The sequence below is a fragment of the Poecilia mexicana genome, unplaced genomic scaffold (assembly GCF_051168715.1).
Source record: "Poecilia mexicana isolate PSO_F unplaced genomic scaffold, ASM5116871v1 scaffold_18, whole genome shotgun sequence".
In the NCBI taxonomy this organism is placed as follows: Eukaryota; Metazoa; Chordata; class Actinopteri; order Cyprinodontiformes; family Poeciliidae; genus Poecilia; species Poecilia mexicana.
In genome coordinates, this window is record NW_028263387.1 from 3,462,171 (window position 1) to 3,479,478 (window position 17,308).

Consider the following 17,308-nt stretch of genomic DNA (forward strand, 5'->3'; position numbering starts at 1 on the left):
GGCTGAAGCCAGCAGTAACCCCTGACCTCTGATAGAGGTTGTAAGCTACAACTACCAAAAGTCATGACTCCTTAAATAGAGAGAATTCAATGAAGCATATATACTCAGAGAGATGGAGGAGCAGCTTAATAAACTGCATTTAATATAAGATTCACATATCAGCATCATCTTTGGCAGAATCCTGAAACAACTGGTCTCGATTCTTGGGTCTGTCAATCACCTTGGGCGACATTGACCCGAGTTGGTGCAGTTCGGTACCATATTTGACCTGTTTTCATTGTAAAAGTGGCCCATCCAACCAACCTGCTCCCCACCACACCAGGGCCCCAATCAGTCCATGGGGCATCACAGAGTATGATCCATTGATTGGGGGACAGAAGTACATCAATGCTTGTGCATCACGTTTGCTGTCGCACTATTATGACACAGCGTTAGGTATTTGGGTTTAACCCCACCTGCCCAGTGAGAGTCCACCTAGTGGTGGAAACGCTCTCCTGAATATGCCAGACCATCAGATAGAATACAGAACCATGGCAGTATTACAATATTATATCTCAGGTTCAATAAAAAAGAAAAATCAACCATCTTTCACTATCAATATGAGATTTAAAGGTGATTTTATAAATTCACTATACTGACTCTTCAACAAGGACTGATTGTTCAAGTAGAGAGACATAAGAATTCATGCAGAGCTACAATTATACACATGCTGGGAAAGAAAAGACCAAACATCCTCTGAAAAAATATTTTTACATAAAACAAAAACAAAACACTTTGTTCTGTATCCAAGAGAAAAAACTAGTTAAAGTAAATCTTGTCAAAAGAATACATGGCGGGGTTCTGTGGTGGTGCAGGAGTTAAGCACAGACCACACATGGAGACTTCAGGCTTCAGCGTGGGTGTCATAGGTTTGAGTCCCGGCCTGATGACCTTCCCCCTCTCTCATATCCCACCTTCCTGTCAATTCACTATCAAATTAAGGCTCCAATTACTAAAAAAAGAATACATGCTAGTGGATTAATGCATGTTGCTGCAAGTCAATCAAGAAAAACCACACCAAACAAAACTTAGGTCCTTTAGTGTTTGCAGGAAGATGCTGCATATCCTCCAATACATCGCTAACTGGTAGATTTTAAAAAGCTGAACAAAGAAGCCTGATTCTGTTCTGTTCTGACTGTTCAAAAAGATGCTTCATAAAATGAAAACAATAATGAACAACACTGATGATCGCTGAATATCCACAGACAGAGGCTTCTTCAGATTTGCTGCAACACAGTTTTCTTTCTTGCCAACAGTCATCATCATCTATAAGAACACTTTGAAGAAATGAATTTACTAAAACATTTAAATTTCCTTCAGGAATATTATGGTATTTTTGTTTGAACAGCATTAACCTGAATTCAAAGTTGGCAACTAAGCAAATTATCATAATCTACGCACTGTAAGAACTGGCATCTAATCGATCAAACACACACAATTTAGTCATTTTAAGAAGTTTAATAATTTAAATAAGTTTATTCTGTGAAATATTAAAAAGAAATAAAATAAAAATAAAAAACCACAGAAGTATTCTTCAGTCTTTGACCCGAAACAGTCTGAGCTGTGCTTCAGTTCTCCAGGCAGCTTTAGGAGAGAAAACTGAACCATCTTCAGTTCAGAGTGTGTGTCATAGCTGAGTACACACACTCAGACTCTGTGCTCTTCCTGTGTCTCCTTGGTCTGCTGAGCTGGTTAACATTTACAGCAGCATAATGGAGGTCGCCTGCGACTCGATGTACCTGGTAACAGAACACTCCTGAAATTAGTTGGGGGGTTTTTTTTCCCAAACTTCACAATGAGACAATTAATAGTTTGTGAAATATAAGAGATGAGATGCGGTACCTCAGTGCTTGTTGCTGGATGACATGAAAGTCTTCCATTAAACTCTGTGACAGGCAAAAGGCATCTTTAGTATAAACAAAAAAAATTATAAATTATTTATATATATATATATATATATGTATATATTATGTTTACATATATATATATTATGTAAACTGTTTTGCTTTTTTTGTCACATTTACACATTTTAGATAATCAAAATTTAATATCAGATGTAGAATTTATAAATACCAAAAGCAGTTTTTAAATTATAATTTTGATTATTGATAGAAAGATGCCATCCAAACCAACCAAGCACAATGTGAATGGCCTCATCGCCACACCCAGATCTGATCACTGTCAGACGTGACTTACTGTGGCTTCCAAAAGTATTCACACCCCTTGAACTTTTACAACCACAAATAGAAAATTTATTTATTTGGGATCTTATGTGAAAGACCAACACAAAGTAGTAAAATAATTGTGGAAGTGGAAAGAAAATTACATGTGATTCAAAACACTTTTTGATAAACTGAAAAGCCTGGATGACTTAATAGAAACATGAATTCTGCTCTACAACAGAAAATACTGAAGAAGAAGAATCTGTAATCCTTCTGGGTTACAAGTCAGAACCATATTTAAAAGGACACCGCTGAATGTTTGGCTCTGCCAGATATTGCAAATGTCTGATAGCAGTTGCTGTCACTCAACACGGTACAACCAGATATCAGGCTTAACACCAGGTTGGTTTGGAGAGCATTTTCCTAAATAAATGAAATTCTAATTTAAAATCCGCCTGTCAAGACTTTAGAATTTTTGGAGGATTTACAAGGCGCAAGTGTTACAAAATAAAAATAAAATCTGTAATGGGGAAAATCATTTTTAACAAAAATAACCTGAAGTTTGGCAGCTGTTCCTCTTGTGCATCTTGTGCAGTGTGAAGGCCAGTAAAACACTCAGGATGACGGTGAAAATCAAAGCTGCACTTAAGAAATAAACCAAGGACAAAGAGACGGCCTCACCTGCAAACCCGGACAAACCCACACAGACAGAAAGCTTCAGATTTTAGACAGTTTTCCTACTAGCAAACAGAAACGTCTCTGAAATGACACGACTCACCTTCCACGTCCAGCTTTGTCCCGTTTCCAAACAGAACTTGTCCACATGAAATAACAGCACAGTAATAAGTCCCAGCATGAGACTTACTCAGGTTCCTTATAGGCAGATCGTACATGCAGGTGTGTGTTTGTGTGTTAGGACTTTTCCCACACTGATCGCTGCTTCCTCCGTGGGTGTAAATGAGTCCTGGATGAGATTCTCCAGAGTGTCTAAACCAGTAAACACTGTGTTCTCCACCACAGCTCCCAGTTTGAACTGTACAGTTCAGAGTCACAGAGCTTCCCATCTGGACGGTTCCAGATTCAGACTGACGGATCCAACTTGTATTTTCCAGAACCGGATTCTTCACGCTGACTGTGACACCCTCCCCAAACTCAAACACAAATGAAATGCCACTTGCACAAAAGTAAGTTCCTGTGTCTGATGGTTTTAAGTCAAAGATATTTAACTGACTTTTCCCATCGTTGGTTTTCACAGCGAAGCGTGGGTTGTCCTGGAACTCGTCATGAAACTCGCCACTTTTATCAAATTTATAACTGATAGAGATAATCTGTAGCTTCTGTCCCAGAGATTGCTTGTACCAGTAATACCTGGCAGCTTCAGTCCCATAAGAACAATGCAGAGTCACGCTGCTGCCAACTTCAGCTGACATAAAGCTCCTCTGTTGATGAACAGATGATTTTCCCAAATAATTCAGCTCAACTGAACAGAAAATGTAAAAAATAAAATTACCAAAATTTACATTTCACAAAAGATAGAAATGTTTGAAGTAGGACAGACTAGAAAGTTAAAATGACCGATCTCATAAAACACTACTCACCTTTTCTCCATAAGAGGACGACCAAGAGACAGAAAACAGAGCCTGAAGGTGTCATCCTGCTGAAATGGACGTGATGAATGAAAAGCACCTTGATGCTTACTGAACTCCACAGAGACATGGCTGTGCTGATTGGCTACAAGGAGAACATGATCTCATGATCACAGCTGCCTATAGTGTCACTTTAGGTCTTAAAGAAGACAAACATGGAGAGAGCAAAGCTGAAGACCTGACAGGATCCTTCTGACCAAAATCACAAAGAAGCGCCTGCTTCAGTCAGACACATCAAAGCTCATCTTGTTTTGCTTAATGTACATGACAAGAACTTTTGCAGATACAATAAAACCCCATCGTTGTCACAAAACAGAGCAGCAACTATCATTCATCAGTATTAGCTCTACAAGCTAGTAAACAAGATCAAATAAGGAGCATGGTATACTTAAAGCACCAAATGTTTTTTTTATTATTATTATTCAGAAATTTCAGATAACTGTCTGCAAAAATTGTACTCAAGTAAGACCAGCACTGTTACTGTTATTTTTACTCAAGTAAAAGTAAATAGTTGCCCACCAAATGACTCAAGTAAGAGTAAAAATGTATTTGGTAAAAAGGCTATTCAAGTACAAAACAAGTGATCAATCATCAATCATTTAATATTTAAAAATTGCATAATCAGATTGAGAAAAATATAAAGTTAAGTGGAAAATAAAGTTAAGGACCAAAAAGACAATAATTCATATAACTAACAAAATATAACAAAATCAGGCAAAATATTTTTTTTTTCCAAATCAGTTTCTTTCAATATAAAACTTTTATGTGAAACTAACTGTGTGTGTCTTTGTCTGGTGAATCTTTGGTTAAAACATATTTGTTTTTCATTCAGTGGGTAGAGAATCCAGACGTTTTACTCAAGTAGAAATACGTCATATTTAAATTTGTCAAGTAAAAGTGAAAAACACAGAGAAGAAAAAATACTCCTACAAGTATTTTATTTTATTTTACTTTTTCAAAAAAGTTACTTAAGTAAATGTAACTGAGTAATTGTAAGTAGTTACTACCCAAATCTGGTCCCATTTATGCTGAGACACTGTGGTCATTCAAAAAAAAAAAAAAAAAAAAAAAAAAAAATGCTGTTCCTCGATTGGCTGCTTTGTTAAACGTCTTCCAATAGCATGTCATGTAGCATTGTACCACTTGAGTATCAGTATTCCACGCTGTATTTTATTTTCTTTTGAATATTTCAGATATTCAAAAGAAATACTCAAAACATCTGTGGCCAGTCTGCCATGGATATTTTGGACATGTTGAAATAATTTGGAGTCATATTTCAATGAAATATTAATTAAAATTGAGCTTTGAAAAGGCAGAGGTTCCCTCTATTCTCCACCACACTTTCTTACCTACAAAGATTCAGTGGGATGAGTGATGGAACTTAGCGATAGATAGTATATATATTGCAGATATGCCTCACTGCTTTGGAATTTTTATGAGTGCATCCAAATGTTGTGGCATAACTTTGGTATTATTCTAGATGGTCAGATAGTCTCTACATAGTGAGGTTACTCTCACAGTGTATATTTTACACATTTGTCCCTATAAATGGTAAAGTGCATATCCGCTGCACAAAATGAAAACAAAGCTCTCCAGTCAAGCTTTCTGTGGTAACTTTATTTTAATAACACCTGTATCCTAATCTGCTGATAGTCAACAAGTCAATGAGAACACGATGATTGATTTTCTTTATACTGGTTCAGTAAAGATGAAAGAATCTGATTTAGAGGCAAAAAATGCCTTTAAGTTACAGAATGTAGTTATATAAACTACTTGTTTATTTAACTACATAACATAATATTGTAAAAAAGATGTATATAATTAAAGCCAGAATATTATATCAGCAAACCATTTTGTTTTTCTACAGCAGCGTTGGCCTTTAAGTATACAGGATACAATATAGATCATAAGACTTCCTGAGAGAAACCAAAGAAGACACAAAGAAGAGCCGAGCCGAGTGACAAACCCTGATCAAAGCACGCTGCGATCGATCCAGTTGATAACAGACCACAGGGGAAGCTGTGAACAGATTCTTACATCGCTGGGTTAGCATTAAGCTAAATGTTAGCTTAATCTTTCCTAGGTCAGATTTGTGTACAGACTGTTAAATGTAGACAAAAGCAACTGTCATCTGAAGGTGATGTAGTCATAAGCAGTTAAATCCGAAATTTTTTATTTCGATTTACAGTTATTGTAATCAAATGAGACATTAGTTTCTGCAAATAATAAAACAATGTGAATAAACTCTTTGCTTTTTTATTACAAATATCATGTAATAAAACGATTTAATCATTGGTTTTATGTACAATAAAACCATGTAATGTTGACATTACAAATGTAAAAAACTATGGAAAACTCCTTTTTGACTTTACAGCATCCTTTCTCTTTTTACAATGGCTGACCAGGTTTTCTGGCTTGTTTTCACTGGTATTTAAAGATTTTTCTTTGTTGGTGAGTTCTGATTCTTTAAGGTTGGAAAACTTTACCCTCACTGAAAAATTTAGATACTCTACCAGATTGACTAGATTATTTCTAATCCAAAATAACAAGTTGGTAAAAGTAAAAAAAAAAAGATTTACACCTAAATTTGCCAATAGATCATTTTAGGGTTAGTTGCATTATCTTAATAATTTTACAGCATTTAATCACTGAAGGAAGTATTGGTGGATAACAGCTGTATGCAGTTGTTCATTCTCAGTTTTTGATGGCATCTGTGTTGCACTTTAAAGCTCTAGTGATAAAAATAGAATCACACTCAGACTTCCTGTTAGTACCATTCTGAATGCACGTGTTTAAGAAAAAGATGTGCTGAATGCCCATTTTTACACTGTTAACCACAGACAGACAGTAGGGCTTTGAGACTGTTGTGTAAAAGCAACACCACCAGAACAGACCGTTTCTGAAATCTAGCACACCTCATAATTTCACCTCAATACGAATTTGCTTGTGTCAAGTAAACATTTTACATGTTATTTCTGGTGGGTCTTCTTGTCAGTGTGACACTGCATCTGAAATCTTAAAAGAAAAAAATTATCAATCGCAGGAACAATAACTTAGCAAATTACCAATAATAATTCAAGGTTGGTTTGAAGAAGGTGTTTGTTTGTTTTTCTCTCAGTTTTCCAAGATAGTAAAGTTAGTCTGACTCTGGCACACATAATGAACAGACGCAGTTTACGTAGAAATGTTGTTACATTTTTATCAACTTTTCAATGCAAGATTTTCGTTTCTGTGACTGTTCACAACCCATGTACACCAGAAGTGTCAGAATTTGTCAAATGTCGAATTTCTTCCAGATAATTCTCTCTTAGATTCTTTTATTTGAGTCTTATCAAATGGGAAGCAGTTTATATTTTTGTGAATAGTATTCCTCAGAAGCTTTGATTTTTTTTTTTTTTTTTTAACCTCAATATTCTAAATATAATCTGTCATCTGACACACAACCCAGCATGTTGGTTCTTGAAAGATGGATGTTTGGTTATGGGTTGTACATTTTGAACACATGTTCTTTCCTTTACATAGACATTTTGATTTTAGAATTCACTGAAGTGTAGTTGTTTTTTAGTGGCTTTTTAAACAAGCCTGGGTTGTTTTAGCTCATTTTGAACTACTAGCAATGCTAAAACAGAAATAAACATTAAGCATGCACATAAATTTGGACAGTGGATGTCCTATGTATATAAAGTGTCCATTTTTCTTCCTGTTTCATACCTCCAGTATTATTCCTCATCACTTGGTTTTATGTACAAAGCATAGCCAGCGAAATCAAAAGTGAAGCAGGAGTCTTCTTGGGGGCTGAGGTGGGGCTTCCTGTGTTCGAGTTTCCATCAGTGGAAACTTCTGCTGTTTAGGTCATACCACCTTCACCACAGCAGTGGAGGGACACCATTATACACTAAAAGGTGTAATCTGCTGGGCTAAAGATGATTGCAATAAGCTTCAGTGTCTGTATTTATTTCCCTAGTCATCCTTAGTAAGACTCATATACTTATACATATATACACACATGAACAAAATGAACTACTCCTCAGTTAATAACTGAAAAGCTCACAATGATCAGTGAAACAAACATGGCTGCACATAATCATTTTAAAAATAAACTAATGACAAAAGTGAGGGTACCTCTAGAATCAATTAAAAATAATAAAAAAAATAGGGGCCTGTTAAACTAATGTGTGTCCTCTCATTAGCATTACAGGTGACTTCAAGCTTGTAAATGGACAGTCTGCCTAGTTAATGGGTGACAAGTAGTCACTGTGCTGTTTGGTGACATCATGTTTACCACACTGAACACAGACCACAGGAAGCCAAGGAAAGAGTTGAGCCAAGAGATTAGGAAGAACATTGTGCATCTCCTGTGACAACAGTTGTCCATATGACTGACATGTTTAAGGTCCACAGGACTGTGGCCGACCTCTATGGTTGCAGGAGGAAGATTGCTAACAAATTAAAGAGAAGCATGATTCGAATGGTAACTGAAGAGCCCAGAACAACTTCCAAAGAAATGAAAGGTGAACTCCAAAGTCAAGGAACATGAGTACCAGATGGCAGCATTCATCACTGTTAGTAAGAGTGGACTTCATCAGAGACTACCAAGGAGGAAAGCAAAGTATACAAAGGTGAGAGTAGAATTGGCCACAATGTACAGTGACAAAGTCCCTTGTATGTTTTGCTCTTTGCCAAGAATCAATGATCCTTTAGATGCTTGGCAAAGGTAACCTTAAGAGTGGATGGCGCCACAACGGACAATATGAAGGAGAAGGTTGGAGACCAAAATCAAGACAATAGGGAAAGAAGTAATTGTCAGAATTCCAGAAAGGTACGTCCAGACATGCAAACAGATGGCACATACTGCTAGTAACCTGTTTCTCCACAGCATGGAAGCTCCTGTCAGGCATCACTCCTTGGACTTCCGTCCATCTGAGGACTTTGTATTGACTTCCATTCACCTTAGTAAGTGCATTTATGCGGAATCCAAACATTTTCCCCTAACCATGATCATTACCAATCTATTCCAAACTCTAACCTTAACCAAAAAGTAATTCACACCATACCTCTGATTAGCAGAGCTCAGTGCAACTTCAAAACAAATAGAGGACTAGTAAAATGTGCTCATTTTCCACAAATGACCTCCCTTTATTGGTGAAAATGGTGAAAGTGATTCTCTATATGCAGTATACACAAGTATATGCTGTGTGTGTAATGATGTGAAATGTGATGTTAAGAAACAACATTCTTGGGCCACTTCTGTTCTTTGACCTCTGTGGTCTGAATGTACAGGCTGTGGTAAGTATGCTAAAGTTGTTGACTAAGTGTAGACGAAGCTTAAGAGGCAAACAGTTTTCTCACCTAAACCCAAACTTCCTGAGTTTTGCAAAGAGACAACAGGTACAGACCCACATCAGTGTTTCTCGGAAAAAGTCAAGTCTAAAATGTGAAATTAACCCTATCATTCTTTGGCTGTGTTTTTTTTTTCTACATAGTGGCAGCTATGCAAACTTCTTGGAGAAAGATCCCTGGTCAGGATTTGAACCCACAACATTCTTGCTGCAAGGCAATGGCACTAACAATTTCCTTACTGTGTAACCCTGATGGGGAGAAGAAGGTGATTTAGTTTAATTAAAAGCATAGATACAGAAAGAAAAAAGTCTCTTAACCGTCTCAAGAAGCTCATACTACGCTTGTACAAATATCTATCAGCAGTACCAGTGATTCTCACAGGTCTTTTAGGGTTATGTGAAGACAGAAGTACCAGTCAGAGTTGTTAGCGTAAAGCAGCAAAGCAGCAGGAACAAATAAGTTGCATCAAAGCTACGACCACGTATACATCCTGTCAGGACGGAGGAGAGGTGGAGCCGACAAAACCACTGAGGCTGTGGTCGATGTGAGAGGCCTGGACCGTAGCGGGAGCACAGCAGACAAATGCTTTTCTGGTTTCTGTTTTTGTAAGCCACCTGTAACACTCAAATGACATTGCTCTCCTCTTGAGGCGACAAGTTTAAAGTTGAGGAAAGCATGTGAGCTTCAAAGCTCTGAACAAGATGCCATTTTATGAAACTTAAACCCCTTTTTTGTCACTTGATCACAGTGTCCTTTTTGTAAATTTTATTTTTTAAAACAACAGTTATCTGTGTGCATTATTTATTTTAAAATACAATGTTGGTGCAAACTTCTTAGTCGGGTGCGATGTAGGATCACTTCATCCAGTAGCGTTCTGATCACTAAATGTTTGCCAGAGTGAATTCTCCAAAATGCTGGTGAAATGCTGCCCTCTGCTGGCCAGAGTCTTAACTGAACAAAATTGTTTATTTTTTTCACCTGAATTGGAAAACGTAACAAAACAGACAATACGAGCCTTTAAGAAGTGTTTAGGTTGACAGATTTTTACAGAGCCTTGCAAAAGTATTCAAACGGAATACACTTTTTTTCATTAGGCTATGTGCAGATTGATCCCATTCTTCTTTGTAAAATAGCTTACAGTCACAAAGGGACTGTTAATAAATCTTCAACTCTCACTATTGATTCTCAATTTGATTTAGATTTCAACTTTGGTAATAATTATTTTTGCTTTGAATTCCCACAACTTTAAATAATATAAATCTAACATTGACAGAGAGCCTTCATCGTTTTATAGTTGATGTACTCCAGGGAGTCAGCTGAGTAATGTTTAGTTGTTTTTTATTGCATAATTTCAGCCCTTCAAGCAAGCCATTCCCGTAAACTATTATCATTTCAGAGAATGAAGAACTACTTTCATATCAGTTTGTTGAACATCTTATTGTCCTGCGGTCTGTTCAACCAACTGCTATCGACTTGGAGTCGGCCAAAAGCCAAGTTCAATTTGTTTTAGCAGACCAACAGCTTATTGCTGCTTTCATATTGCAGTTTAATATGTAACTTAACCCCCAGTGTTTTTTGTTAAATTGCTTACAGTTGGCTTATCAGTCTCACTGTTCTTATTGTTAGTTTCAGTCAAGGAACTGGTTGAGTGATTTTTTCCACCACTTGCCTGATTCCCAAGAACACTATGTCAACATCCATAAAAGTCATAAATTTATGATGAGATTTATCAGATTATATTATCTCAGAATCATGATGTTTGTCCTTGGAGGATTTTGGTATTTATAACGTCTGTTTACCGAGTTACACCTCAGGTGTGTGAGAAAGAATAAATGGAAATAAAACTTGCATAATATGAATATGGTTATACTGTGTGCCTTAAATTTCTGTGCAACCAACCAACCTGCAAGCAATATATTTATAGGTGAAACCAAAAGTTTACATACACTTTCTTTTGTTTTAGGTCAGCTAGAATTACCAGATTTATTTCTATTTGCTAAATGCCACAATAACAAGAGAAAGAATAAGTTATTTATTTTTGAATTTCTTCAAAGTCATAAATTTACATACAGCCCTTTAGTTTTTGGTAGCAACTCCTTTGAACAGCATAACTAGGGTCAAACATTTTGGGATTCCTTACAGGATCTTCTACCAATAGTTAGCTGGAGTTCTGGCCCATTCCTCCTGACAGAGCTAGTAGAACTGAGTCAGTTTGGTAGGCCACCTCACTCACACACACACCAGGTCTACAGACTGAGATCAGGACTTTGTGATGGACACCAAAACATTGACCACTTTACGAACATTGTACATTTGGAAGACCCATTTATGCAGTTTTCATTTCCTGGTTAACGCCTTTAGACAGTCTTTGTCAACATAATCTCTTTCCTCATGATGTAATCTAGTTTATAAAGTGCACCAGCTCCTCCTGAAGCAAACAGACCCTCAACATGATGCTTCCACCCCTATATAGTACAGTTGGTATGGGGCTCCCAGGTTTGCATGCGTACCCCCTCTTCCTCCAAATGTACCGATGGTCATCACGGCCAAACAGTTCCACTTTAATTTCATCAGACCACAGAACACGCCTCCAACAAATACAGGTCTTTGTCCCCGCTGTGTGCACTTGCAAACTGTAATCAGTTTTTTTAGGGGGAGGGGGGTTTCCATTTTCTCTTTGGTTCTTTTGTTGTAATCGCTTCCTCTTTAACAAGCAATGTTTCAGCCCATGATTTTTCCCTGTGGACTTTTCTGAGTGGACATTGACATTCTCTTACCCCATCCAAGCCAGCGTCATCACAAAATCTTTGGCTTTTGTCCTGGAGTCAGTTTGTACAACATAGGTTTTTATCACTGTCAGTAGGCAAAACAGGAATGCAATGCAATACATTTGTACAAATAAGGAAAAAAAAAACATGGCTCAAATGCATAAAAGCAAGCACAAAATATATATAATTTTTTTAAAAGAAAGTTTTATTAACATATGTAAAAACCAAAACATAACACTACAATGCAAATTTATAATATCTAAGAAGTATACAGCTTAACCTAAAATCTACATTTTGTACCAATTCAGTTATTTTTTAACACTCATTTCCTAATCACTGCAACTCATCTTTGGATCTTCCAGATTTAAAGATTGCAGAAAGTATTAATTTTACTGCCTGTCTTAAAAATGCAGTACTTCCTTACTAGACTGTTTACACTGACTGACAAAACCAGTTAAGCACCAAATGAAGGATTTAGAAAGGATGCTTCTATAAACAATTCAGTAAGCTGTAAAATGATCTGGAATATCCATGCAGTAAATAAAAACTGATTTCATATGATCAAATTCCAAACAAAGGTGCATTCTTTTACACCTTAAATCAGGGGTCACCAACTCCAGTCCTCAAGGGCTACCATCCTGCAACTTTTAGATTCACCTCTGCTCCAAAATGTCTGAATTCCCTCACCAGCATTCATTCCTCTCTGCAATAGGCTGGAAACGAGCAGTTTATTTGATCCAGGTGTGTTTGAGCAGAGGCGCATCTAAAGTTACAGGATGGTAGCCCTGGAGGACTGGAGTTGGTGACCCCTGCCTTAAATGATGGAGTCATGGGTCAAGGGAGATGATGAAGAAAGTTACAATAATGACAGAAAATACTTAAAGTCAAATGAGCCATTTGACTTTAAATTGAGTTTAATGGCGGATGACATTGTGAAATTACATAAAGCCAGGTGCCAAAAATTATGTAACTGTACAGCAGGAGAACCTTAAGGTACTGAATGCTGGCAAAAATAGGGTGCACCAAAGTCTCCTCATGTCGTAAGGAACGACGCAGAATATTGGCAGCCGGTTTTATGAGAAACCAAAATGGAACCCCAATCAAACTCCTGCCAAATGATCCATCTAAATTTAGTCACTGTTTTGACCATCACATGGTCAGATTACTGGTGTATTACATTTCGGTTGTAATAGTAGCACCTGTACTCAAATACACAAGTATACACAAGTATGCTCAAGTTCCGATAGAAGATGACCTTCATTATTAAATTGTGCTCAACTAGTTTTGCCAGTGAGTAAATATAAATAAAAAATAAAGAAGTAATTTGTTATATCAAATTACCAGGTTGATATCATGGAGTGATATCAACCCGTATGACTGATCATAACTAGCAAAACTGACATAACCTAAACACAAGGCTGTATTGGTAAGTTGTCTTACCTGTTCATCATGAAGGTGCTCAGCTGCCTTTGGTGTAATCCTGAACCCGCATGCAAATAAATTAGCCTCTGCTATTAAATGTTCGCTGCCTCTTCGTTCCTTTGTTGGTTTTTTGGGGGCGTTTCAAATAGCAGCATTTTGGCATAGACAGAAGGGGTAAGTTGGGCATATTGCAGATGGAAAGAGTCAACTTTGGGATCTCACAAGAAAGACGGCACATTCTTTATCTAACACACCGACGTTGACAAGGTTATTTATAACGCCAACAAGTAAGACAGTGCCTATAAAACGTATTTACCCCTACGATGTTTTATCCTTTTGGTTGTTTTTAAAAATCAATCCTGATCAAAGTTGTTTTTTTTTTCTTTTTAGACAAAAACTTAGCAAATAACCTCCCCCCTGCCCCATTCATCCATTAGAAATTGACTACATAAATCTGCTTTACACAGAAACAAAAGGTTTACAATTTTGTTTGAGAATTTAGTGTTTTACTGACATGACGGAACAAACGTGCAGACTACAATTCTGTTCGAGGGCCAAAGTTTGGACGTTATTATGTTGCAGGCATAATTTAGGTTTGTCAGACTCACATAAATCAAAATCACTTAAACGATGCAAAAAAATAAAGAAACTGAAACATACGATGCGTTTACTCAGACGTCAAAACAATTAAAATACTACTAGTAGTATTATTCCCAAAAAAATGTAAAAGAAAGAAAATTATCCCAAGTTAAACAAAAAGAGACGTCGACGACGCCGGTGTGGCTCTTCTCGTAATCATCAAAGGACTACAAGACGCGCCAAGTCGCAGCGATGGAGATAGAGATGCGTGCATCAGGAGGCGCCGAGCCGCAACGCAGTCGGACAAAATTCCTGAAAAAGAACAAATTACAAAATGAACTATCTGCAAATGTGGAATCAAAGCGCGCAGTTTCATCACAGTTTTTCCTGCCTTCTGAGGTCAGAACCTTAAAACCTGCCCGACAGTCAGAAATTTTACGTCATAGCTTTGAATGTCATATTAGGAATGTTCAAGCAAATGCACTGACTAGAATCCAAACCACTCAGACACAGAAGTCTGCCTCTACCTTTAGAGGTACGTAATGCATTTTAAACCGGGATGTGAAGACGACTTTATCTCTGATCTATGCTCACCTTCAATTGTCAATATGCATAACGTGCAGGTGGCGGAGGCAGCCTGCCTGCATAGGGGTCCATTGCGCGTGGAACGCCATATGCAGGGGCCCGGGAAACAGGAGAGAGTCGAGAGCGCTCATAAGCATAGCCGTTACTGGGCGGAGGGGGCAACGGTGCGTTAGGAGCCCTCCTGATTGGGCTGCGATCTCGTGCGTAGTACGATGAGGGGGGAGGCGGAGGGGGAGGAGGGAGGGGCCGACGCTCATATGGATTAATCGGTGAGGTCAGAGGGCGGTCTCGAACGACAGATGAGGGCGGAGGCGGAGGAGGTGGGGGTATAGCACGTTGCTCTTCATAAGGAGATCGGGCATACTGACGAGCTCGGTATTTCTCGTAGTAATCTACTACACTGTATCGCTCCCTTTCGCTGTCATAGGGCCGCTCTAGATAAACTGACCGCCTGGGGGGAGGGGGTGGCAGAGGAGGACCTGGGTAACCAGGGGGCATGGGGCGAGCCCTCAGGTAGCCGGGTGGGGGAGGTTCAGGCCGCTCTCCTGGATAGTGTGGAGGCCAGTAGCCTCCCCTGTCAGGGGGAGGAGGTGGGTAGTCTTCACATTCTTCATACCTAGGTCGACTCTTAGAAACCTGAACATGGATGTGTTTGTCTACAAAAAAAAAAAAGATAAAGGACAGAGATTACATGGTGAGTTTGATTTTTGAAATACATTTTACTTTCTGGCCACCTCTAAATGTTTTTTCCTACCTTGAAACTCAGAATTATCTAGTTCTTTCATAGCATCCATGGCCTCATCATAGTTGGGCATGTGCACAAAAGCAAAATTCTTGACAACAGCACACTCTGTGACCGTACCGTACTCTTCAAACAGAGCACGGAGTTCGTCATCAGCTCCTTTTTCTACATTGGCTACATGTAGTTTCACAGGGCCCTGGTTCTTCCCGTGACTGGCCTCGACGTTGATCGGTGTGCCGTGGAGCTTGTGCTGATGAAGGGTCCTGATGGCTTTGGTGGCAGCCTTACGGTCATCCATATGGACAAAGGCGAAGTTCTTGATGATGGCGCACTCGGTGACCATGCCGTGCTCCTCAAAGAGCTCCTTGATCTCATCCTCGGTAGCTTCTTGAGGAAGGTTCCCCACAAAAATCTTCACCATTGCTGAGAATCTGTTTAGAAGCAAAACAGGATAGGAAAGTTATGTAAACTGAGGACAGAAAATACAACAGTTTCCCTGCAACTTAACACAGTAAATCAACCTTTTTCCAAATCCGAACATTAGCACTTCCAGAGCCAGGCTATGGTGTGGAAAATGCTGGCTGAAACCCAGAGATCACAGTCTGGATACGAAACCAGCAGACTGCTCTCTGTACTACGTGAGGGTGAGGAAGGGATCCGACATATTATTTCAGTTAAGATTTTTTTGGTTTCGTTTTTAGACCACCATTAGCGTAAGCAATGTAACTATATATGGTCTATTTGGCGTTTGTCATCTGATGTGTGATTAATTGGAGCATAACGGTGGAGCTGCGTGCGCATTTTCTGCGCTGGTTAAAATCTAACCGACATCTACACTTTAATTTCTTTACTTCCTCAACAGTTAGCTGCTACTCCTCTATTTAAACTACAATATCTAGATTAATAACTTGATCGCGCATTTATGAACTGCAGGCTAAATGCGCCAGAAGCCCGAGCCACCATCAGGCAAATATCTTTATTTTTAAGCAACAGCCTTTGTTCTATATGGATTTTTATATTGCTGCACAGTGTTGTACATATTTTTTTACACCAGGGGACACAAGGAGAGGAGAGAAAAAAACAAATTAATACACACATTGCGTAGACGTTTATATTAAACTTGCCAAGAACATGGTTTTCACTGCTAATTACGTCGTATTAAGATCTGAAGAGTCTAGCGTGATGCCGCGTGAACTCTACTGCTTTTTCTATTGATAAGCAGTTTTCATTAAAGGCCAGTCAGCTTTAATGATTATCGCGTTTATTTCGGAAACATAAAATCTTGAATAATAACTTGAGCCTTCCACAGCTTTACTTTAGGTTAGTCATTAAATGTAACAATTCTTACAACAACAAAAGACGAACAAACGGTCAAAAGGAGAAACTATTGATTCGAAAACGCTAAATAAAACATAATGCAGGTATACAAGAACATATATTTTCAGTACCTTAGCACTAAACGGTCCAAACAGCCAAGCTTATCTCACGAGGTATTCTCCTCACAACTTCCGTCAAAATTGACGACTTCCGCTTCTTCCACACAACGATGTGAAGCACGCCGCGCGCTGTTATGGAGGGTAAACAAATCTACTTTATTCATAAAAGCGACAGAAATTATGCATTAAAAATGTTATAAATCACACCTTCAACCTAGTATAAGTAAACGTATAATTTTCTAATTAAGGACAACGACACAGCATTTTTTTATTTTTATTTTGCTAATTCTAATGTTTTATGCCAAAATTTCACTGTTGATTATCACTGGATCAATTTTTGTTAAAAAATTTGGAGCAGCCTGTTGTTGCTTATCAAATAGGCAGAATAAATCCATTGTTTCTTTCCAAGGTTATATTGAAACTTTACAGAATAATAGATATGAGAACAAAATGTTAGGTAAAACCCACAACAAACAAGCACAGACTTTTTTGTTTTTTTAGAAAAAAAAAAAAAAAAAGAAAAAGCACAGTATGTTTGAGCCCGCCATCACCTTAACATCCAAATTGTTTTAGCCAAAGGTGGAAGGTT

At 38.1% G+C, this 17,308-nt stretch overlaps 2 protein-coding genes across 3 annotated transcripts; both read right to left on the reverse strand.

Annotated features, from left to right (window-relative positions):
- Window positions 1-1,477: 1,477 nt before the first annotated feature.
- On the reverse strand, window positions 1,478-3,999 carry LOC106920515 (uncharacterized). Of its 2 annotated transcripts, none has more exons than XM_088015890.1 (5): window positions 3,800-3,999; window positions 2,980-3,681; window positions 2,757-2,882; window positions 1,882-1,945; window positions 1,478-1,778 (listed from the first exon to the last, which is right to left on the reverse strand). In XM_088015890.1, exons 1-5 carry the CDS (start codon window positions 3,915-3,917, stop codon window positions 1,739-1,741), a joined length of 1,050 nt encoding a protein of 349 aa, XP_087872016.1. In that variant the 5' UTR covers window positions 3,918-3,999; the 3' UTR covers window positions 1,478-1,738. The 2 variants fall into 2 exon arrangements, with proteins under 2 accessions (XP_087872016.1, XP_014847035.2); XM_014991549.2 differs by having other exon boundaries at window positions 1,882-1,925; window positions 3,800-3,991.
- Window positions 4,000-12,139: 8,140 nt separating this feature from the next.
- Window positions 12,140-16,835, reverse strand: LOC106920516 (RNA-binding protein 4.1-like). Its single transcript, XM_014991551.2, has 4 exons — window positions 16,732-16,835; window positions 15,296-15,714; window positions 14,551-15,197; window positions 12,140-14,268 (listed from the first exon to the last, which is right to left on the reverse strand). Exons 2-3 carry the CDS (start codon window positions 15,702-15,704, stop codon window positions 14,560-14,562), a joined length of 1,047 nt encoding a protein of 348 aa, XP_014847037.2. The 5' UTR covers window positions 15,705-15,714; window positions 16,732-16,835; the 3' UTR covers window positions 12,140-14,268; window positions 14,551-14,559.
- Between the last annotated feature and the right edge of the window lie 473 nt (window positions 16,836-17,308).